At 44.6% G+C, this 24,391-nt stretch overlaps 1 protein-coding gene across 10 annotated transcripts in view; it reads right to left on the bottom strand.

The window, feature by feature from the left end:
- The window catches only part of CLASRP (CLK4 associating serine/arginine rich protein), an 893,416-nt gene that overhangs the window by 632,182 nt on the left and 236,843 nt on the right, over positions 1-24,391 (bottom strand). For all 10 annotated transcript variants that reach the window (XM_086938423.1, XM_086938429.1, XM_086938425.1 and 7 more), the window contains 2 exons: positions 3,732-3,816; positions 2,587-2,729 (listed from right to left, as the gene is read on the bottom strand). In XM_086938423.1, coding sequence (XP_086794549.1) covers positions 2,587-2,729; positions 3,732-3,816 — 228 coding nt within the window. The remainder of the gene's footprint in view (positions 1-2,586; positions 2,730-3,731; positions 3,817-24,391) is intronic.

Raw genomic sequence — 24,391 nt, 5'->3', positions numbered from 1 at the left:
GCGTCGGTGGTAAGATCACATGTGGTTTACTCTGTACCGAGCTACCGGAAGGATTATATTTTTTCTTCGGAGCCGGGCTCAAAGGTGGGGCTTCTGAAGCATGTTTTCGGTCGCGACTGCGGCCCGCAGGCGAAGTCTTGACCAGTGCCTTTTGTGATGTTGGGGTTGGGGCAGGGGCAGTAGTACTCACTCGTTGACCAGGAGTAATGGGGTCATCTGAGTCCTTCACATCTGCCTCCGACACGATTTCGAATTCTTCGGAATCTTCTTCAGGGACATCTGGGCCTTCATCGAAGATATTCACTGGTTCTGGAGCTGATCTCTGCGCCATGATGTGTGGTCGAGCCTGGCGATCACGAATAGTCTTTTTCGATCGAAAAGAGGTGCCGGCTTGGCAGCTGGACTTGCCGTTTTCTGTCGAGAGACACAGGTTACAGACCTTATGATGGTTGCTGTGTGGGAATTTTACTCCTCATTGGGGGCATTTCTTGAACAGCGTACTTTCCATGAGCTGTAGGCCCAGTGGCGTCGAAAAGCTCCAAGGCCGGGGTCAACAACCGGAATCGAATAGATGAAGGTCGCGTCGAAGTTTAGATTTGAAGATTTATAGATGTTTTGTGCGCCGAAAAAGTTATGAAAACGTAGTTTCAAATCTGTGCGCAAGAAGTTGCATCCGAACCTAATGGCAGAAAAAAACAATCTAAGGATGGAGTCGATGCCCATGCGCACTATCGTCCAAGGGAGGAGTCACCTATCTCGTGACTACAAAGACTTCTTCCAAGAAAACAAGGTGCAACCATCCGAGCCCAACACCAGATGGCGATCTAATGCATAGTGTACTATCTGCAGCTCATATGCCTCGAACATGCTGTTTCCAGATCCTGCCACTGTTTTTGCATACTCTGAGTCCTCAGGCTCCTGACATACCCTCATGGCTTCTGGGTTTTCCTGTTCCAAGTAGAATTCCTGGTTTTCCTCTTCTTCTTGTGGATCTGGTGTTAAGGGAGGGTCCAAATCTTCGACCTACTTTTCATCCTGTCCTTTTGGCGTTGGGGCTTTTTGTGGGGTTCGGAATTTCATAATGAAAGCATCAAAATTCCTTTTCTTTTGAAATGAAGCTGCCATTTCTGCCTCGAGGCGCGTTTTCTTTCTTGAAAATTTCGTCCGTTCTTTGTGGTTAAGCATCGATTTTCTCTGACATTGAGGAGTCTGTCGCTGATGTGTCGATCCCTTTTTTTTTTACACCTCTTGCAGTCTTTCACTGTTGAAACATCTCTACTTTCAACGTCTTTAGACAGTCTTTTCGGGGGGTTACCTCATGTGGTGTCCCAGCTGAAGGATCCAAGGGGTTCTTTATGTTTTGAATTGCCTTTTCAGCGATTTTTTCAATGTCAAGACCCCCTTTTGCGTTTTTGAGTCTGTTGTTTAAGACTCGGCCCCTGAATGTTTTTTCGGCGTTACCCAAGATGCAGTTCCCTCTCAACATCCGACCCTTTTCCTTCAGCCCCTTCGGCGATGAAATACTCTTAGTCACTCGACAAACCCAGGTCCTTTAATAGCAGCTCCTGCTTCAGACCCTGCATTGCAGGGCATGGCTGTCTCCGTTTTTGTTGTGGCCTCAGCATTTTCAAACTGAACTCTGTACAGGCATCGCAGTCGTCGCTCTTATGGTCAAGTGATAGACAAAAGTTACACACCTGAAGTTTACTTTTATTGATGAATTTATGGTGTCACTTTGAGCAGAATTGGAACATAGTCTTATCAGTCACATGTTCAGGGATCCCCCCTGTCCGGGCATTCTCCGAAATAGTCACAGTATGTTTGATTGTTGATAGAAAGCCCCCCCGGTTTTGCTATTCTCTCTTCTTCTGGTTATCTTCGATAAACTTAGTCTAAATTTCTAATTTTTTTGCAGACAGGAAAGCCTTTAACTATGCTTTCAGACCCAACAACAGAAAAAACGATTCTGCAGATGGCGACCACGCCCAGGAGCTTTCGGGAAGGGAGTAAGACGTCCGAGGAGGATGTATAGGACACCAAATGGTGCAATCGTCGAACAAAACAAAAAAAGGACTACTACAGATAAAGAAGAATTCTGAGCCCACCCATTAGATGACGAAATAATACATAACATGTGAATCCAAAAAAGATTCACATTGCATAACAAGTTCTGTCAGTTTTAGAACACTGCACCAGTTGCATTTGCTTGAAAAAGTTTGCCATCTGCAGCTAGGTTATGTGAGCATGAGATGGGAATTGGATACTAATTAGAAGAGTCTAGAGACCTTTAGCGTGGCCAGAACAATTCTGGGGTGAAAAGTTAGCACAAGAGAGCAGGTGACAAACAGGTGGCAAGTATCTTTAAAGGTAACCCTAATTAAGAAGAAGCAATTTAAAACTCATCTGTCCATCTCCTTTGGAGTGCAGGTAATCATTCTTTAAATCCATATTTTCTGCAACGATTAAACAAGGCTAAGAGAATGAAGAACAGAAAGCAGTACAAAGAACAGGAGGTCTCGGGAGGTGAAGAATAAATAAAAATGAAGTCTTCTGGAACATTAGACACTGTTCCAGGCCAGGACTTACCAATATCTGGAATGACTTCATCTTCATCAGAATTGCTGTCTTCCTCAGAATCGTCCTCTTCATCTTTCTCAGGCAGGTTTTCTATCTCAGTTACTGTGCTGTCTTCATAGGTGTAACCAATAGAAGCCTTCTTTTCAGACAGCCTGTAAAAACACAAATTGAATCCTATTAATAAAAAAATCCCTCCCACCAAATCATAAACATGAAGTGAGTTGTAAAGTCATACAACAGTGTGTGGACAATTTGCAATTGGAATACACACCAGGTGGAAAGGTGTGCAGTTGGAAATCTTTGACCTAAATATATGAAATTACACAAACAGCACTGCAAATAAACTGATGTTTGTAAAAACATATCGCAGAAACTGAGTCAGATACCATAGGTTAGTGGAAATGGAAAAGTTATACACTTGTAATCCTGGTTCTCATCCAGGTGAAACCTCAAAGTCATAGGTACTGAACATTCTCTCACTAGCATCCCGGAGCACATTTTTTTCTCTCTTTGTAAAAAAAAAAAACAAATAAACTATATTTATATGTATATATAACTTTGTACAATAGTATACTGCATATATGTTTGCAGCAGAAAGAAAAAGCAAACAAAATGGCTAAATTTAATAACATTTTCATTTTTAAAAAGGAGTTAAATTACTAAACAAATTGTCACTAATAACGTAGTAACTATAGATAATTCTTCACACAAACTTTTGTTTAAAAGAGAAGGAAAGGGAATGTGTGACATTGTTAGTGATGCTGCACTGCAAGTCAAAAGAAAGACACCTGGCACTGTGCTTTTAAGATCCCCACAAAACACCCAGTAATCCCATCAAGGCCTACAAGTGTCAGTTCGGTCAGACAATTTGTGCAGAAACATAGGATCCTTGGTGGTAATTGTTAATAATAAAGACTGCTATGTTGCCAAGCATTTAAATTAATAATGTTTACTACTATTTGCAATGTTACAAGGGACTTCTGACCAGAAGAAGAGCATTTATTAAAGAATGCAGAACAATGAAAGATCCAAATCTGGATGCATTGCATTTTTCTGGGACACTAAAACCAAAGAAACACAAGTTTATGCCTTTATTCAGGAAGTTCATACAAGGGTATTTCTTCAGTCAGGTGGATGTATAAAGAGGTACTCACTTCTTTTTCTCATCTTCTGTGGGTTTCTGCAAACCACCATAAAGCTCATCAATGTATATCTGATAAAGGCACTGCTCTTCTGAGACTGTTAACAAAAAAGAGAATGTAGATTAATAGACTATTTCTGTGCGTCAAAAGCCAAATATTGTACCAAAACATTACTTAAAAGCATTATAAGCACTCAAATATGTTTAAACGTGCCAGCAACAATACAGGAAAGTACCACATGTCATTAAATCCAATAGGTTTTGTTAACATGAGCCGATTCCAACAAGAAAATATTTTATTTTCTGTCACAAAAAAGAGGAATATTCTTAGCCCTAAAATATGTCGAGTGAATATAAAAATAAAAGGGTTTGGAATGATTTTCCAACAATTTAGAGTCAATAAAGCAACCCTCAGTGACCCCACAATCCTGTTTCCAGGAGCCACAAAAATTAAGTGACCTAACTGCCATCTGTAATGAATGATAGGATGCAGGATATATTATGAGATTCTTGAAGGCACACTATCAGTTTTCTCACCTATGCTTTACAGTCCAGCCTGTTAGCTAAGAATGTCACAGTCTCTTTCCTTTCTTTTAAAAAAAAATGTTTCTAAAAGATTCTATATAGTAATTACTTTATCAGTGACGAATTGTTAGAAGATTGGATTCTTTAAAAAAAAATGGATATTAAATAAAATGTGGCCATTTTGTTAGCCTTTTCTTTAGGCTGCAAACACAGATGTAGTATACTGCTGTAAAAAGTTATATATATACTTTTTTTTATTTTTTATTCTTTATTCGTGATTGTACACATGGAGCTCATCCTCTGTATAGCATCTCATTCAGTCAACAATCACGGTTTTTCTTTTTCACCCCAACCAACATCTAAAACAATGCTTAATCTTCCACCTTTACATCAAGTACTTTTAACATTAGACCGACAGATCGGACATCCTAATGTGCTATAAGCCGAATCTGCACTCCAAGAGTTTGTATTAAGTTTCATTGTCTACATAAATAACCAAAAAATAAGACATGTTATCCCCCTACCCCCACCCCAACAGTCCCACCCTCTGCCCTCCCCTCTCCTGGTCGCTGTGATCTCTCATCAATACAGTTCTCCCGGCCCTCAGTACCGACTACACTACTACAGAGTTAAGGGTTGAATTTGAATTTAAAAAGATTTATAAAGCGTGCGTTCACTGTGCAGTTTCTTGGCGCTAGAGGGTTCTTGAGCTAAGGCGGACACAGGGGACTATAGGCTGAAAGCTTGTTGGAACAGAAAAGTCTTGAGAGCTTTGCGAAACTCAAGGTAGGAGGTGGAAAGTCTGACCTGGGGTGGGAGAGAGTTCCAGAAGGTAGGTGCAAGAACCGAAAATTTCTGACCTCCCGATCTTTTTTTCTTAAATAGGGGGATGGTTAATAGAGATTTAGAAGAGGAGCGTAACGCTCTAGAGGGGCAGTAATTAGCAATGGTGGAGTTGATAAAAGCAGGGGCAGTACCTGCCCGAGATTGAAAAGTAAGACAGCCAAGTTTGAAAAGAGCACGTTGTTTAATGGGGAGGCAGTGGAGGGCAATGAGAAGGGGTGAAGAGTGATGATATTTGGATAAGCCGTGTACCAGGCGAGCAGCCTGGTTCTGCACCAGCTGGAGGCGCTGGAGTGCATAGGCGGGAGCACCATTATAAATAATGTTCCCGTAATCGATCTTGGATAAGACCATGGCCATCACTATAAGTTTCAGTGCAGAGGGGGAGAAAAAACGGGATACTCTCCTGATAATGCGCAGGGTGTAAAAACAAGAACAAACAACAGAACTAATGTGAGAATGGAGTGTCAAATCCTGATTGAGAATAATACCAAGGGTTTTGACTGAAAAAGAGGGAGTGGGGGGTGGGCCAAGGGAAGGGGGCCAAAATAAAGGAGACCAGGGGTTGACACTGCCTCCAGTCAAAATCAGTTCTGTCTTATCCGGGTTGAGTTTGAGATGGTTTGCATTCATCCAATCCCGGATAAACAGCATGACGGACTGGAGGCAAGCTGCGCTGGATGAAGGGGAAGAAAAATTAAAAAGGAGTTGGAGGTCATCAGCATAGTTGTAGACTGTGACCTCCAGTTGCTGCAGTGCAGAAATAAGGGGGAAATGTAAAGATTAAATAAAAGGGGGGAAAGGGAAGATCCCTGGGGAAAGCCACAATTTACCCTGCAAGGCGGGGCAGCGAATTCAGCAAGGTGGACTGCCTGAGTACGATCGGCCAGGAAGGAACCTATCCAAGTCAGTACCTGTTCCCCCATGCCCTCCGCCTTGACACGGGACAAAAGGATGGAATGGTCCACCGTGTCAAATGCGGCGGACAAATCTAGGAAGATCAGGGCTTGAGGGATGTTAGTGTCAAGTCCCTCCCTGAGTTGGTCCATAACCGAAATGACTACCTTCTCAGTGGAGTGGCGGGGACGAAAGCCCGGCTGACAGGGTGCGAGATAATTACTGTCCTCTATAAAAGAGCTGAGCACCTGGGTGACGTGGGACTCAGCTACCTTTCCCAGATAAGGGAGGAGGGATATGGGACGATAGTTAGCCCGGGAGTACGGGTCGGCGCCCGGTTTTTTTAGTATTGGAAGAATAGTGGCAGTTTTGAAGGAGGCAGGGACAGAACCGAGGGTAAGAGAATTATTCAGGAGGGTAAAGGCGGGGGCTGGGCATTCAGTAAAAATCTGACAGAGGATTCGTGCCGGGCAGATGTCAGCTGGGGAGCCCGACTTGACACGCCTCAGTAGAGGGAGCAGGGATTCTTTAGTCAGTGAGGGAATGGTAATGAGGGACCGAATGTTGTCCGGTGGCTGCGGATGGGTGAAAGTGGGTGAGGGAGGCGAGATGTTAGCTTTGATGCAAACTATTTTTTCGATGAAGAACTCGTTAAGCGAGTTGCATAAGGACTGGGAGGGGGGGGGATCTTGGGTGAGGTTCTGTCAGATGATGCCAGCTCGTGGACGGTGGAAAAAATCTCTCTAGACTGGTTTTCTGTGGCTAAGATGCACCCAGAAAAGTATTCTGTATTGGCTGTCAGGATGGCTTGTTTGTATTCACTGAGTTGGGTGGTGAAGAGTTGTTTTCGGGTCGGGCAGTAGGTCCTTCTCCAAGCTCGTTCAGCCTGCCGTAACTCTAGTTTCTTGGCTTTAAGGCCAACATTGAACCACTTGTTGGCATTATGGGTGCGGTTGATGTTGACCCGTTTCAGGGGAGCCACTGGTTCACAAGCTTTAGAGAGCCAGTGGTCCAAAATAGTGGCCTGAGAGTGTGGGGCTAGGCCCGATAGATCTGGGCAGGTGGCAGTTAGCGAATTACACAAGGATGGTATGTCAACTTGAGTCCAATTCCTTGCCCAGGTGTTTTTAGGGGAGGAAGATGTTATTTTAGCTCAGATCCAAGGAAAAGGCGAGCAGAGAGTGATCTGACCATGGGCAAGGCGATATGGTGGGAGTGGAGGTCGGGATGTTTAATGTCCATATCTGATCGAGAATGTGGCCCCTGATGTGGGTGGGGCCATGGACATGCTGAGTGAAATTGAGACTGAGGAGTAGATGGGTGAAATCTTTGGAAGTGATGTCTTCAGCGGGGTCAGTGGGCCAGAGATTAAAGTCTCCCAAAACGAGGACAGCGGCATTATGGACTACTAAGGTGGCCAATAAGTCCTGGAAGGCAGCAAGAAAGCCAGAAATTGGCTGGGGTGGTCTATACATCAACACACAGGTGATAGGGGTCTTAAACGAGGTGGAACGCACTACGAGGCAGTCAGCTACTGGCAGTCTGGGTGACGCGAGTATCTGAAAGTGGAATTCCTTGCGGGCAATCAGGGCTACACCACCACCTGCTCTATCCTCAGGTCTATCTGCGCGAAGCATGGAGTAGTGAGGCGGGAGGGCTGCCAGTATACTTGGTAGGGAATCAGATCTGTACCAAGTTTCAGTTAGGAACAGTAGGTAGGGGGAGTTGGAATCTAAAAGGTCAAATAGTTCAGTCTGATGTTTGACAGCTGATCCTGACCAACCAATCTTACCCTGGTATGATCTATTTCTCGGCATCTATACTCAGTGCGTACCTTACGGTCTGTCTTCCTGGGATGGTGACAGGTCCAGCCCATCCAATTCTAGCAGCATAACCTCCCAGTCCATTGCCATGGGGTGCTTCCGTTTTCCCGTTTCCTCCTGTTTCCTATGGGCCACACCCTCAGCCCGGCCCCATTTCACTACATCCCTCTGCCATACCGCTATGCTAGGAGCTCTGGGGGATTTCCCATCTCATGGTTAACACTAACCACCAAAAGTTATATATACATATATGTACAGTTTATTTGTTATTGTTTCAGGAAGCCGTGGAAGTATACAAATCTTCCACTGGCCTAATTCTTGCCTTTATGGCTTAGAAAGAGAAACTTATGCAATTGACTAGGGCAATCAACATAACATAAGCAATCTCCATCTGTCTGATTCAATACTGTGGCAACCATTAAAGAAGGTAGCTGGCACATTCATCAACTGTATGGATGCGTGGTTAACCCATGTGCTAACAGATTAGCTAAAGTATGAACTGTTTAAAGTATATTCATCCTATATTTCTTTTTTAGTTCTAAAAATGCAATCACAGCTTTACCACACTGTGAATACAAAAATCCATGAAGAGCTATACTAAAATTATCTTAATGAACTTCTATAGGAAATAGAGTTAGGCGAATGGAGAGAAAAAGTTAACAGCAAGAAACAGATTAACTAAATAACGAAAACAAGATAATCACAATCTATTGCTACTAAATATATCAACAGGTAAGTTAAAGTAGGAAAACAAGTTACTTACCTGTAACTACAGTTATCCAGTATTGGTATCTTTCATAGATTCACATGCCTGAATCATTCCCCGTCGCCGAGGTGGGAGTCCCATGGTAACAAATATACAATAGCAGTGCCTTCGTAAAAACTGTAGTAGGCTGACAAGACTATAGGCCCAAACAGGCCCAAATCTTAGTAGCCTATCTACCTCCTTATGTAAAAAGAAGTGAAAATTGTTCCAACCAATCAGAAGTCAGCACCCTCTAGAACCTTCCCAGTAGAGGCAGTTCTCCTCAGATTTTCTTAGCACAAGTGAGGAGTAAGTATCCCCATTAGAGAACTGTCCTGCCCGGGGGGGAGGGTGGGTGCATGTGAATCTATGAAAGATACCAATACTGGATAACTGTAGTTACGGATAAGTAACATGTTTTCTTATCCAGTATTGGGGTATCTTTCATAGATTCACATGCCTGAATCAGAGTAGCAAGCAGTAAGTCCAAAAAAATGTCGTTTGCAGAAGGTGGGAGACAAAGCGTCAATCTACATATCCCCCACTCATCCGGAAGGTTATAGAGCGCTTAACATATGCACATACATATAAATGCAAAAAACCTTCTGATATGAAACAATTTATTTTTTATTCATTTTACAGATTTGTAGAGCGCATGGCTGCCCGTAGGCGTCCCAGCGCTAATGATAGGAACCAGAATCAGTGGGAGCCTTACGGGAACAGCCATGTCTTGAGGGATCTACGGAATGAAAGGAGGTTAGGCTGGGCTCTAATGTTTGGAGGCAGAGTGTTCCACAGTTTGGAAGCATTGTATGCAAACAGTCGGCCACCAGAGCGAGCTTTCTTAATTCTTGGAACAAATGCTAGGTTACGGTTAGAAGATCGAACCGTTCTCTTGGTGGTGTGAGGTATGATAAGGTTTTGTAGGATTGGTGGATCCTTACCATGCAGGATTTTATATGTCGTGCATAGTGCTTTAAAATGTATTCTCTCCTGAATAGGCAGCCAATGCAAGGCATTCAAGGCAGGTTTGGCTGAACAGCGACGGTGAGTTCCTGTGAGAAGGCGAGCGGCTGCGTTTTGTACTATCTGCAGTTTAGATATTACCTTTTTAGGGGCCCCCAGATAGAGGGCGTTGCCGTAGTCCAGGCGTTACAACACAAGACCTTGGATCAAAAGTTGTTGGGACTTTGGTGGGAGTAGGGGCAGAATTTTCCTAGCAGATCGTAAGAGGCCATGGCATACACCAGCCGTTTTTCGAGCCTGAGTGAAGAAATTGAGGCCTTCGTCCAACCATATTCCCAGGCTCTTAATTTCGTGTTTTGGATTAGGTGGAGAGCCCATACAGGGCGGCCACAGGGCTTTAGGTTGGTATAGTGATTGGTTGTCTAGGATCATAATCTCTGTCTTGTCTTTATTTAGCTTGAGGTGGGAGAGGTTCATCCATTTCATTAAGTGGATTAGACAGTTTTGGAGGTTGGTGAGGGCTTGGTGTTGCTGACTTAGAGAGACGACCAATTGGGTGTCGTCGGCGTAGGTTAAAAGCTTGATCCCAAAAGGGGTGACGATCTTACCAAGGGGGGACATGTAAACGTTAAAAAGGGTCGGACTCAGGGACGAGCCCTGAGGGACCCCACAGCTGATGGAAATGGGCCTGGAAGTGAAATTACCATCTGCTACCTGGAAGGATCTATAGTGGAGGAAGGACTCTAGCCAGGCCAGAACCAGGCCCGTAATTCCGAGTTCTCTAAGTCTATGGACCAGTGTCGAGTGGTTGACGGTGTCGAATGCCGCGCTCAAATCCAGGAGGATCACTGCCACTGATCCTCCTGAATCTATGATTTTCCTTGCCTCTTCGACAACCGCCAGTATCGCCGTTTCTGTGCTCTGGCCGGGCCTGAATCCTGTCTGAGAGGGCTCCAGGAGCCCATTAGTTTCAAGATACGCTGAGAGATCATGATTAACATGTTTCTCGGCTATCTTGCTAACGCCTGGGAGCATGGAAATAGGCCGATAATTGCCTAGCTCAAATGGGTCTACATTAGGTTTTTTTATGAGTGCTTTGACGATAGCTTTTTTCCAGTTGGGGGGAACTATGCCAGTGGTTAGCGAGATGTTTATCAGCTCTGTTAAGTGTGGAAGAATGGTGGGCGCAACTAACTTGAGGATATTGAGTGGTGCAGGGTCATTGGGGGAACCACTTTTGATTGAGTTAAGTATTGGAAGGAGAGTATCTGTTGTCAGATGGGTGAAGTGGGACAGTTGATAGGCTGGATCATCAGGAGCCAGATGGGGCCCGTTGGCCGTGGAGATAGCATCAGGAGTTTGTGGCGGAAGGGAATTAATGATGTTTTTTATCTTTGTGTCGAAAAATTCTGCGTGTTCATTGCATCTGATGGTAGATGGCTCTACCAAGGGTGGAGGATCCGGGACTTTGAGAAGTTTCCGAGCAATTTGAAAGGGTTATAGCCATTTAACATATTTGACATTTAAGAACAAAATTTAACAATCAGAAACATTAGCAAGTTATATGACAGACCTTCAAAAGTCTAACCTTAACGAAGAAGATGTTGAAGAACAGCTTCTCCCACTGCTGCATCGTCCTGCAACGCAGATTGTAAGTAGTAGTGTTTCGTGAACGTGTGGACATTCTTCCATGTCGCTGCACGGCAAATGTTCTCCAATGTAACCTTAGCAAACAAGGATGTAGACACCGACATAGTTCTGGTGGAATGTGCTTTAACCTTTCAGAGCAACGGTTTGTTGGCTTTATCATGACAAAATTGTATGACAGAAGATAACCATCTGGCTACCGTTGCTTTTGTAACAGCTCGTCCCATCGTGGCTTGGCCATAAGCGATCAACAGCTGATTAGATTTCCTTATAGCCTTAATTCTTTGAAGGTAGAACTTCAAGCAACGTTTCACATCAAGAGAATGTAAAGCTTTTTCTGCCGGTGTAACTGGATCCGGGAAAAAAGTCTTAAGCTTTACTGGCTGGTTCAGGTGGAATTGAGACAGTACTTTTGGAATGAATTTTGGATTTGTGCGCAAGGTAACGTAATCCTTAGAGAAGTGAAGAAAAGGTTCTGATATTGTGAAAGCCTGGATCTCACTAACCCAGTATCTCTCAAAGTATCCTTCAGCGCGGTTCTCTCCTCCAATCTGCGGGAGTCTGTTTTCGTCCTCAGGTTGGCTGCCGGGGCATCTGCCGGGGGACCTGAATCGCTTGACGCTGTTTTTTCTTTCTCCTCTCTTTGCTCTTTATGGTCTTTGGCTTCCTTTGCTACTTTCTGTACTTTCAGAGCCATTACGTTCCTCAGTTTGCTCCAACAGTACTTACTCCCGCCGCTAATTGCCTCTAAGAGCCGCAGAACGCGGGACAGCCTCCCTTCGCCAGAGGCAGTCAAGTTAATTGAAGCAGGCGGGGTATTTACAGCAGTGAAGTAAGGTATGTACAATGTCCGGTCGAATACTCCAAATGCCTGGTGCATACTTCAGAGCCTTTTGTTTTAAATCATTAATCAACACGTGCCCCACTCATAGTCCGGGGAAGAGATCTCCGTCTCAGATAGCCAGGGGACGGGGGTTGCAGCCAGTAATCCTCGGTATGTCAGCTACAAACAAAGTTCCTTCGGGAGAGACGGGAGTGCTACTTCTCCTTACGGCCTGTCAGCGGCCATCTTGCCGTAAAGATACTTCCTCCTCCCGTCGAAAATCAAAATGCACTATGAACAGGCTGCGGAATAGATCGAAAATGGCTGTAAGCCCCCCACAGCCAGAGGTGGTAAAGAGACTGGACTGAGACTATTCGGCGACCTCACAATTACATCAAGAGGGGGCAGGAACATTCCACCACAAGATCGCTCACAAAGTCAAGGACAGGCCTCGGGGTTTGACTTAATGTTTTCAACTCTGAAACAGATGCAGGGGGAAGCCAGAACTGAGAGCCGTAGAGCAAGGCAAGAAAGTTAAAAGATACAGGGGTCCCTACGGAAAATGAACAAGCTATACGTATATTTAGTGGGCAGGGTTACAGAAGTGGAGGAAAGAACTGGGAAGTTGGAGGATGAAGCTGGCAAATGGCAGGAGTTTAAGCAGGATCAAGAGAGGATTACGTCAGATGTTCTATGCAAGCTAGAAAGATTTTGAGAACAGACAACGGAGGAACAATATAAGACTCTTGGGTGTGGCAGAGCGGATGGAAGGGCAGGATGTGTGGGCTTATGTTATTGAGCTACTAAGAGGAGCACTGCCAGAGATAACGGGGTGGGATTGGGAAGCTGAAGTCCCGCGTGCGCATAGATTCCCTTTCGCTCAAAGTCAGGGAAAAACTTTAGGTAAACCAAGAGCAATACTGATCTACGTAGGGAACTACCTGCTGAGAGAAGAAATTATGGCAAAAGCGAAGCCACAGGCCAAATGTCATTATAAAGACGTAGAGTTTTTTGCAAGGCCTGACTTCTGCCACACTACAGTGGAAAGAAGATGGCGGATGAGGGAGCTAATAACTCCATTTCGCAACTTAGGGTACGAGGCATACTTAATGTTCCCCAGTCGACTTAAACTGGTTAGGAATGGTCAGTTTAAGGTATTCTATTCTGAGATCAAGGCTCAAGAATATCTGGCATGGTTAAAAGAGAATAGAGCTCAGTCTGGCAGGGCGGCTTTGACGACGCAAGGGAACCGAAAGATACAGCAATAGATTTTGCAATAGAAGGAGACTCGCTAATCTTTTCTTGATAAGGGGCCCAGATTTAGGCTTTAAGATGTTTTGAACAAAAAATATGGTGTGGCAGCATTATAAAGAGGGAGGAATAAGGGTAAGGGAGAGGAGTGGGGAGCGACAAATTCGGGGTCACAGCTGTCACACATAGGTCTGTATGGACATATTTGCCAGGAAGGGGGGGGGGGGCACGTCAGGGTGGGCTCTCAGGAGAGGGGGAGGGGTAAGTGGGATGGTACAGGGCACAGCACAGGGAAATACTATATAAAACACAAAAAAGAACAATGGGTTGCTTGTAGGAAGCAATTTCAGAGTGCACATTTTTTTTTTCTAAATGAAAGTTGTAGGTTGAAGTGGTTAGGTCAGTCACCAGATGTATTTTAATGGGTATCCGCATACTGTCTTGGAATGTCTGTGGCTTAAATGACAGGCAGAAGAGACAAACGGTTTCCATTCTATTAAAGAATATGAGGGTTGACGCACATTATGACAACTGAAATATATCTTTTGGAGCAGTAAGGGTTTTCAGTTTTAGCTTTCTCAAAGCAGGGTTCTAGAAACAGGGGAGTGGCTAGATTATCGAGAAGTAGGGATACTGTCACTAGGAAAAAACTGGAAGATATGGGGGAGGTGGGCTCTGGTAGAGTGTTTAGTTGGTGGGGACTGGATTACATTTGGCTCAGTTTACGGATCAACGGGGGATTTATTTATTCATTTTTAAAGTTTTATATAGCGCAAACAAGATCTTTGCAGATATCAGAGCGCTTTACAGAAACAGTAGGTAGGATAAACAAACTGTTGAAAACAGTATAAAATTTGGAAGTGCGTGAGTTGCGAGATAGGGTAGCAAACGCACAAGAGTATGCACACTAATAGCAATCAAGAAACAATAACATATAAGCCGTGCAATGTCGACTCAAATAAGATTATAGCACCCCAGAGGGTGAGTAACCACACTGTTGAAAGCAGAATAGTAGGCAGTAGTGAGTGGATTGCAAGTTAGTAAAGCACTCAAGTCATAGTGTACAGCCCTAATAAACAATCTAGAAACCAATATAGCATCCGTGCAATGATTTTGATCCAGTGGCAGTCATAAAAGAGTCTAACATAGATATGCATTCAGGTAGCGGATAATATAGGAGCCATGTACTGTCATTGTTCCAGTAGCAATAGGGTTCAGGTGAACTTAGCCATAAGGATGGCTTTTACCTCTTTCTTGAAGAGTACAGTGGAGGGGATAAGCCTAGTTTCTGGCGGGAGTGCATTCCAGATCCTAGGTGCCATTCCTGAGAAGGAGCGTTTGTATGTTTTTTCCTTCCGGAATCTACGAGGCTTCAGTAGGAGATTCTTTGTGCTTCTGTTGGATCTTGAGCCTCCTGATATAGTCAGATTGTGAGTGAGGTAGTTGGGTGACTTGTGGTGTACGGCCGAGTGTGTCATACAGGCAATTTTCAGCTGAACTCTGGCTTCAAAAGGCAACCAGTTCAGGGCTTTTAAGTCAGGGGATATATGCGAGTGTTTTCTTGAACCAGTGATGAGTCTCGCGGCCGCGTTCAAGGAGGTTCGTAGGGGCGCCGTTGTTGTTAGGGGGAGCCCGCTGAGAGCCACAATTCCGTAGTCTATGCGAGGAATGACTAGGGCTTGTACAACAGTTCGGAAGTCCTTGGGAGGTAGGAAGGGTTTGAGTTTTCTCAGCGTGTTGATTTGGAAGTTGGCTCCTTAGTTGCTTTGCTAATATGCTGCTGCATGTCAAGATTGGAGTCAAGTGTGATGCCAAGGGATTTTGCAGAGTCCACGATGGTGGGCTGGACATTTAGTGTGGTTAGATGATTGAGCCAGTGATTTTAACATTAATGGGGCAGATGGGCTAGTGTTGGGGTTAGGACCTCACTCTACTTACCAAGGGAGGAAAAGGAGGGTTTGTCAAGCAGTTCGTACCCTTGCAAGAAATAATGCTTTAATAGATGCCTGGGATAGCTGAAGCCGGGAGTAAAGGGATACATACTACTCAGCGCCACATAGGGTGAGTGTACGACTAGACTATTTTTTGGTTTCTTAGTGCCTGTTTGTCCATGTCTGAAATTGAGAGGTTACCACGTTTACTTTCTGATCATAATCCCCTAATCCTAAATTTATCTTTGGCAGTAACCAACAGTGGGATGAGAGCATGGACTTTTGAGAGAGGGCTTATGGAAGATGAGAATTATATACAGCATATGACGCAGTGGATTGAAGGCTATTTGGAGATAAATAGGGGTAGCGCAGCAGTGGGCATGGTTTGGGATAGCTTCAAGGTGGGGGTGCGGGAGGAAACCTTGAGCTACAACGCTAATAAACGGAAGCAAGAACAGCAGAGAAACCTGGCACTAAAAAGGGCGCTGCTACAAGCGGAGGGTGAGCTGAGTGAATGTGCTGTAGCAGGTAGGTCAGTGGAGCAGGCACTCAAATTAGCGAAGGTAAAAATGGATGCAGAGGAGGACATAGCAAATAGAGCTGCTAAGATATATACGGCAAACAAGAGAAAAATGTCACGAGGCTAGTGAAATGGTGGGGCGCACGTTGGCGGTATGGGCAAGGCAAAAGGCTGCGATAGGAGAGGTAGGGGAAATCAAGGATACTTCAGGGAACTTAAGCACGGATACTCAGGGGGTTAGGGAAGTATTCAGGCAATTCTATACAGACCTATATGGTGAACAGCAAGGGAAGGATCTAGGGGAGATAGCAGTGTATCTACAGAATATACATTTGGATGTCTTAGCAGAGCAAGAACGACAGATTGGATACCCCTTTAGAACTAGAGGAGATAAAAGTGGCTATGATGAGCCTCCCATCTGGAAAGGCAGCAGGACCAGATCAGATACCACTAGAATGTTTTAAGGTATTTTGGAATGTACTGGGTAAGGACATGTTAAATACAATACAACAAGCACAGATGGGGGCGTCTATACCAGGTTCCTGGGCCTGGGCAGACATTGTTATCATACTAAAGAAGGGGAAGCCACCTAATGAACCCGGTTCATACAGACCAATAGCTCTAATGAATGCCGATACAAAGATTTATTCAAAGGCACTGGCAATGAGATTTGCAAGTGTTATAAGTACATTAGTCAGTAGTAATCAACACGGTTTTATACCAGGGAGGGGAACTACTCATCATATTCGAAAGCTTATCACTCTATTTGACACCCACCATGGAAGTCACAGGGGGCCCGATGGCGGCAATGCTTCTAGATGCCGAGAAAGCGTTTGATCGGGTCTCCTGGGACTATCTATGGTGTGTTTTAATCAGGGCAGGGTTTGGGGAGGGCTTCGTTAAGGCCACAAGAGCACTGTATAGAGACCTGGTAGCCTCTGTTAGGGTAAATGCAGGAGTTACTTTGCCAGTACAAATTAAGAGAGGAACAAGGCAGGGGTGCCCGTGCTCCCCCTTGCTGTTCGCTATGTATTTGGATCCCTTGATTCGGAGAATGGCAACGAATGAGAATATTGCTCCATTAATTACACACAGGGGGAGTGTAAGATACTCGCATATGCTGATGATGTGGCGGTCCTCACACCAAACCCCACGGAGGCTATCTTATATGTGGAATAGGAGGCACAGAATTTTGGCAGAGTGTCAGGCTATTCTTTAAACACCACCAAGACGCAAATAATCAAGAATAAAAACGTGGTTTGCCAGGATCGGCAGGTGGTGCAGGCAGGTAGATATCTAGGGATCACAATCACTTTAGAGCTAGACAATTTGGTAGAATTAAATATAACCCCTATAATAACTAAAGTAAGAAGGGATTTAGATAGGCTTCATAACCTGCATTTATCCATATTTGGTCGAACCAATATCATAAAAATGTTGGTTCTGCCAAAATTCTTGTATATATTTAGGGCAATACCGCTGTTTTTTAAAAATACTTGGTTTAAGAATTTAGAATCTATGAACTGATTTATTTGGTCTAAAGGAAAAAGTAGGAGAGCACTACGATTTATGGCACTATCAAGAGAAAGGGGTGGTTGGGCGTTACCAGATTTAAAACATTACTACTGGGCTGGCTGCCCTGCAGTACATGGTGGGCCTGAAAGGCGGTGTGGAGGTAGAAGGGGAGGACGGCTTGGGAACCATAGCAATATACGCCCTGATGCTGGGTGGTGAGGCGGAAAATGTGTTGCTGAGACAATTTGACTCAAGTTACTTTAAGAGAACCCGTTTTAAGACGATTATGGCAGCGCATAATATTTGGAAGGCTTTCAGCAAGAGATATGAGCTAGGTAAATACAACAGATATAAGAGAATGAAGAATAACCCAACACTTCCTCAAGATATTTTTTCGGATGCGGTCTTTAACGAATGGAGTAGAAAGGGAATTACGAAGATCGGTGACGTTATGGGGACGCAGGGACTGTTGCAATTTTCTGAGATACAGTTAAAATATGGAGTGGATTCAAGACAGTTTTTCAAGTACCTGCAAGTAAGAAGTTTTTTAGCAAATAAAACAGGGGGGCCGATGGGATTTGCTAAAAACTCTATAATGGAGGTGGCACAGGGAGGGGCAGACTGTCTTCGCAAGAGGTTTTACTACGAATTAATAGAAACGAAACAGGATGATTTGGAGAAATGGGGGGACAGCTGGGCAAACAAGCTAGAGGTAGATAAAGACTGCTTTAAAATGTCACTAGAGATGGGTCAGAATGTCCTGTGCTCTGCAGCCCTCCAGGCGCAACATTATAAAACATTATATTGGTTGTACTATACCCCTGCAAGAATAGCGCAATGGGGGGGGGGGGGGGGGCTAACTGGTATTAATTGCCCAAGATGTGGAAGCTTGCAGGCTGATATTGTGCATGTATTTGCAACATGTCCCCACTTATGTACGTTATTGAAGTGGATCGAAGCATTTGTACAAAGATCATTAGAAATACCGATTAATTTAACGCCTTCGATAATAATGATGGGTGTGAATGCGGATGGCATTCAGAGGGAATGCGGGTATCATCTTTGTGGCTATGGCAGTATTAAGATTATGCATTGCTACAGCATGGCTCGACCCATTGGCACCGACATATCAACAGTGGTTAGCTAGGATACTTAGGATATATAATCTGGAAAAGGCAATTTATGAAAAGTAAAGAATGGGAGGAAACTGGGATTGAAAATCTGGGAACCTATAACTAGATGGAAGGACGAGAATAACGATATTTAGTTTATGTCTTTATTATTTTTCTTTCGTCTATTTTCTTCTTTGAGTATGTTTAATTTAAGGAGTGATAATGTGCACTTGAATCACAATTGGGGAAACCTGAATGTACATTGAGATGTATCATATATTGTTTTGTCTTGTTTATTAAGTTGAATTTTATTTTGTGTTGTGCTCTATACCCATAAAAGGGGAAAACAAAGTCTTCAATAAACATATTTAAAAAAAAAAAAAGAGATTGATATTGTCTGTTTTGCTGATTGTGGTAATTTCCTCTCGAGGAAAAACCACGGCCCATAGATCCTCTGAAAGATCCTCTCTTATATGCAGGGTACCCAGCGACTTAGCCGTGTCCGTGTCTGTTTTGATGGTCAATAACGAGTCATCAATATGCTTACCAAAGAGTGACTCGCCATCGTTAGCCATATCAAGAATCTTTGTCTGCACCTCGGGTCTAAACGAGGTCGCTCTGAGCCATCCCTGGCGTCTGAGAACAGCAGATCCTGCTAACTGCCTAAAATTAGTGTTTGCAATGTCTAAAGCGCAATCAATTATTTCTGATGCAGCCAGTTCTCCTTCAAGCACTATCCTCCGTGCTTCCTGCTGACTATCTTCGGGTATCAGCTCCAGAAACTCTAATAATTCTGACCACATCTGGCGGTCATAACGGGCCAAAATTGCCAGAGAATTGGCTGCCTTGATGGATGAAGCAGCATTGGTGGAAAACTTTCTTTCCTATCAAGTCCAATTGTCTGCCTTCTTTATCTGGTGGTGTAGATATTGGGGTAGACAGATTTTTTGACCTCTGCTGTGCAGCCTGCGAAATTACCGAATCAGGGCGCGGGTGACCCAGCAGACAAGATGGAGCATCTGGTGTTGCCCGATACATCTTCTCCATTTGAGGAAGGACTGCAGGAATAGAGGCAGGCGTCTTCATAATCTTAAGGCCTTCCTTCCAGATGAAATCTATAATTGGTATAGCCCTGGTGATTCTCCTATGCCCTTCTTTAAAGTTGTGAAGAAAACAATCTGACTGCTCAACAGTAAATGGAAGTTCAAACCGCGTAGCAGCTCTCTGCATGATATTATGAAAGCCGCCGATATCCTCCGGTGGAGAGTCAGATGGTTGTGGTATAGGAGGCGGAGGCATAGGAATTACGTAGTCATCCCAAGGATCTCTAGGCACATCATCATGAGGTAATTCGCCTTCTTCTCTTCCGTCATCATCTGAAGATGAAGTATCTTGATTACCTTGTGGCATTGGTTCAACAAGTGATGCATTTATTAAAACATGCACCCAGAGGGCACTTTAGAGAAGCCCCCTGAAAACGTACTGATCCCTAGTGTACTAGCTGACTGGTGCAGACCAGACTCCCATAACAGACAGGTTTCTGACCCCCTGCAGGCGAGAGCCCACACTCTCTGAGGGCAGAAACAATACCTGTTCTGGCTGGAGGTGTTGCAGCCCTCTCCCAGCAGGCTGGATAAGTAATCAGCTTATCAAGGCTGGAGGTTTCAAAGGCCTCTTTCGTCTTAGATATGCGACCCAGGCTTCCCCCAGACAAGAGAAATACCACCCGCTGTCCAGGATATATTTGGCAACCGAAAAGGCAGGAAAATTATCTAGTAGAGAGGAGTATTGCTTATCAAGCTAGCTCCACCCCTAAGGTGGGCTACCTGATTGTAGGAATCTGGCTCTTTATGTGATATATCAAAAAGCTGATATACTGTGTAAATCTTGACTTCTTCAGAAAAGCTCTCCAAATTTTTACAGCGGCGGCTATTGTCTTAAACCTTGTTCGTTTAAAGTATCCGAAATCAATACTGGTTAACAAGCAAATTCCCGCTTCTGCCCCCAGGACTGCTGAATACACCTCCGTGGAGAAGCTGGCAACTCTTCGGTCCAGATTCGCCCCTCCGATTAACCCCTGCATGTATTGTAGGGAAGCCGCCATATAATACAATCTAAAATCTGGTGCTCCCCACCCACCTCTCTCTCTATCGGGAGGGAGATAAACCTATAGGCCCACCGCGTCTTACCCTGCGCCCAGATAAATCTATTCAAAATCACCTCTAGTGCATTAAACCAGCTTTCTTCAAAAAATAAAGGGATGGATCTAAAAAGAAAAAGAAACTTTGGGAGAATAAGCATCTTAATTACATTAGTGCAGCCCACTAATGACAAGTGTAGGTTATTCAATCTATCTAAATCTGCTTTTACTCGTGTCATTAAGGGAGCCATATTATTCCCTACTACAACCTCTAGGTTTGCTGATATCGCGGCTCCCAGATATACTGCTGAGCCAACTACCCTGCCATCATTGCAACCAACATACCTATTTTCTACTATCAGCGTTTTTGAACTATTCAAGCTATCTCCCGATACCTGTCCAGATTTTTGGGCTTCCAGTTCCACCTCCCTAATAGCCCCTGCCGGATTGGGTGTCAAAATGGCCACATCGTCAGCCAGAGTTTTTATCAAGCAGCCGTTCATCAACATTGCCGGAATCTCTGGATTTCTTTCTAATCTGCGGAGAAACGGATCTAAATAAAGCGCAAACAACAAAGGAGAAGAGGGACAGCCCTGCCTGGTCCCCCTGCTGATCTTAACCACTGCAGAGTGCCCCCTATTGACCCTAATCTTAGCAGTCGGGTCTTTATATAAAGTTTGTGTAGCCTTTATGAATCCCTCTCCTATGCCACTCCATCTCATAACAGACCATAGGTAACCCCAGGAGACCCTGTCAAATGCTTTCTCTGCATCTAAAAACAGTGCTGCCATAGGGTCTCCCAGGGTTCCTGCTGCATCGAACATCGCGACTACTTGCTTGACGTGCCGCGTTGTACCTTTCCCAGGGATAAACCCATGCTGGGAGGGACTTACCAGGCACTAGATTACCCTTGACAATCTTTTGGCCAGCATTTTAGAGTAAACTTTTACGTCGGCGTTCATTAGTGTAATCGGCTGATACGAGCCTGGAGCCGTTGGTGGTTTACCATTCTTTGCTATCACGATGATGTCAGCAGCTCCCCAGGATTCAGGTATCAAATCCCCCTTCTGAGCCAGCAACATAATATTAAACATATCTGCTGCCAACACCGTTTGGAATATTTAAAAAAATTCCACCGGAATCTGGTCCGGACCCGCTGCCTTCCCCGAAGGTAGGCTACCAAGAGCAAATACAAATTCTTCCAATTGGAATGTGGCATCTAACTCCTCTTTGTCATCCATCTCGAGCTCCGGATGAAGAACATCCCTCAGATACCCCTCTACCTCCTCCATACCCCCTGCATTATCAGAGGAGTAAAGACCTGTATAAAATTGTCTAAAGACTTCCTTCACCCGATCCGCCTCTTTTAAAGAGTTGCCCTGTGTATCAACGATCTCCTTAATATCAGATATAACTGCTCTCTGCCTACTCCGAATCGCTAAAATATGGCCCACCCTCTCGCTCAGTTCGTATGCCTTCTCCCTTTGGGTCAAATATTTCTCCGCTGCTCTTTTGGCCATTCGTTCGAGGGCTTCCGCTCTAGTTGCGGTAATCTTAAGCAAGAGCTGGTCAAGCGGGGAATTCTGACTTATAGCTACTGCTAGATCTGCTTCCAATTTCAAAAGATTTTGTCGTAGTTCATCTGACCTTAATTTCTCCTTCTTTTGATTAAATAACAAAACTCCATGTTTCCCCCCTAACCCCCGCCTTGAATGAATCCCATACAACCCCCGGAGGTGCTGTCCCTCTATTTATATCCCAAAAATCCTTTATCCATACTGCCGTATATGCCCGATATGCCTGATCCTGTAATAGTGCTCGTTCAAAGGTCCATGATACATCTCTCCTTTGTACCTGACCCAGCCTTAGTGTCAAAACTAGTTGGCTATGGTCTGAGATCATTCGGGGGTGTCTTTCAATTTTTGAACCAGTAATCAAGCTGTTTGAAATTAAAAAATAATCCAACCTAACCAGTACCTTATGAGGAGCTGTAAAAAATGTACTACCGTCTAGTTGCGGATGCCATTTCATCCAGGGGTCTTCCAGGGAGTTATGAAACACCATATCTGAGAGTGCTCTGTACACCTTCTTCTTCCTCCCTAAGTACTGTCTCCCAGGTTGGACAAATGAGCTACATAAATCATGAAGATTGAGATCTCTGCAACAGACGATCGGTTCGGGCCACTGTGCCAGCTCGACATCCAGGTACTGAAAAACATCTGGATCATCCTCTGTTGACCCATACATCATAACCAAAGTAATAGTATCCCCCTTGAAAACTAATTCCAATATTGCCCACCTCCCCCATTGATCTTCCTTCTTCCTTTTTACTATTATATCTCCACTCCCCCCTATAACTGCTACCCCTCTAGTCTTGGTCCCTTGCTCAGAATTCGCTAATACTGAAAAACCCATTTGCTCCAAGAGATATCCTTTAGCACCCTCTATGTGAATCTCCTGCAGGCAAACCAAATCGAGATGCAGTGTTTTAAGGAATGCAGCTACCCTGAGTCTCTTGTTTACTTCATTGAGTCCACATACATTTATCGAGGCGATTCTACACGCCATAGAGATACATCCCTTGTCCTACCAATGTAGCTACTGAATCATTAAAGAAGATCTGCATCTGTTGAATCCATACAATCCTCTTCACGTACTGTGTACATTCTAATACATTCCTGTTCACGTACTGTATACATTCTACTACATTCTTTTCATTCTACTACATTCTTTTCATAAGTGTGATGTGGCAGCATATTAAAAATAACAAAACTTCATGCACTTTTCCCCCCATCCTCCCTGTGCCTCCCCCCGCCCCCCTCCCCCTGCTCCCCCCACCCCTCTCCCTCTTACAGGCAAATCGGTCAGGAGACCTATGTGTGCCCGCCTTAAGTTGAGCCAATCGCATCCATCTCCCACTATTCCTACCTGTGCGCAGTGCTACCCCATCTTCTTATACCTATGCTCAGTAGTCATGTACTAGCCCCCTAGCCACCTTTCTGCTTCCTCATTCCTTCCAAGAATAGCTGGGCTTTAATCTCTTAAGAGAACATCCACGTTTTCCCCCTTACAACTACTTTGAGCCTAGCAGGAAAGAGGAGGCACGCTCCCGATCCCAGGGCCTGAAAGGGAGCGATCATCTGTCTGAGCTTCATTCTCCTCTCTACAGTGACGTGACAAAAATCAGATCTGGCGAAGAAAGTGGTGCCCTCAAATGATCTCCTGTTATCTGGCCTTGCCTTGTCAATTATCTCTTCTCTCAGCAGGTAGTTCCCAATATTCACTAATATTGCCCTGGGCAGGTTCCCCTGGCCCTCACCCCCTGTACCCCCCGTACCTCGGGTTTTCTTCATCATAAAAGGGAACCTGTGTGCCCTCTGGACCTCCCTTTCCCACTGAGATTCCGGAAAAGCCCCCTTTAACAGATTAATCACGAATTGCCTAATGTCCTGCCCTTCTACCACACCCAAAAGTCTAACATTGTTCCGTCTCTGCCTGTTTTCAAAATCTTCCAACGCATGTCCTCTGCCAGTTTCTCCTGTTCTGATTTGAATGATTGCCAGTTCCCGACATAGTCTTCAAGCCTGCCTGTTCGCTCTTCAACCTCCGTTACTCTGTGCACGATTTCATCATACAGTTTATTGACTTTCCTCAGGGTACTCTGGATTTTCTTTGAGGCCTGTCTTGCTCTGCGGCTTTCTGCCTTTGCCTCCCCTTGCATCTGCTTAAGAGTGCTGAATAATATGTCAAAAGAATCGCGGCGGGGGGACGCCCCAGATGAGGCACCCCCAGCACTAGCGTCCTCCTGATAGACCTGTGAGGTAGCAGAGTAGTCCCAAACTAACCGCTTCTCGGGGTGTAGGGGGGACGCGGACGTCTGCCTCCTTGATTTTGAGGATCTTCTCTTCATCGTAGATTCTTTGCCTGATGTACCA

Source organism: Lissotriton vulgaris, chromosome 9 (assembly GCF_964263255.1).
Source record: "Lissotriton vulgaris chromosome 9, aLisVul1.2, whole genome shotgun sequence".
Classification (NCBI taxonomy): Eukaryota; Metazoa; Chordata; class Amphibia; order Caudata; family Salamandridae; genus Lissotriton; species Lissotriton vulgaris.
The sequence above is the reverse complement of the archived record's forward strand: the minus strand, read 5'-3'. Positions and strand labels throughout refer to the sequence as shown.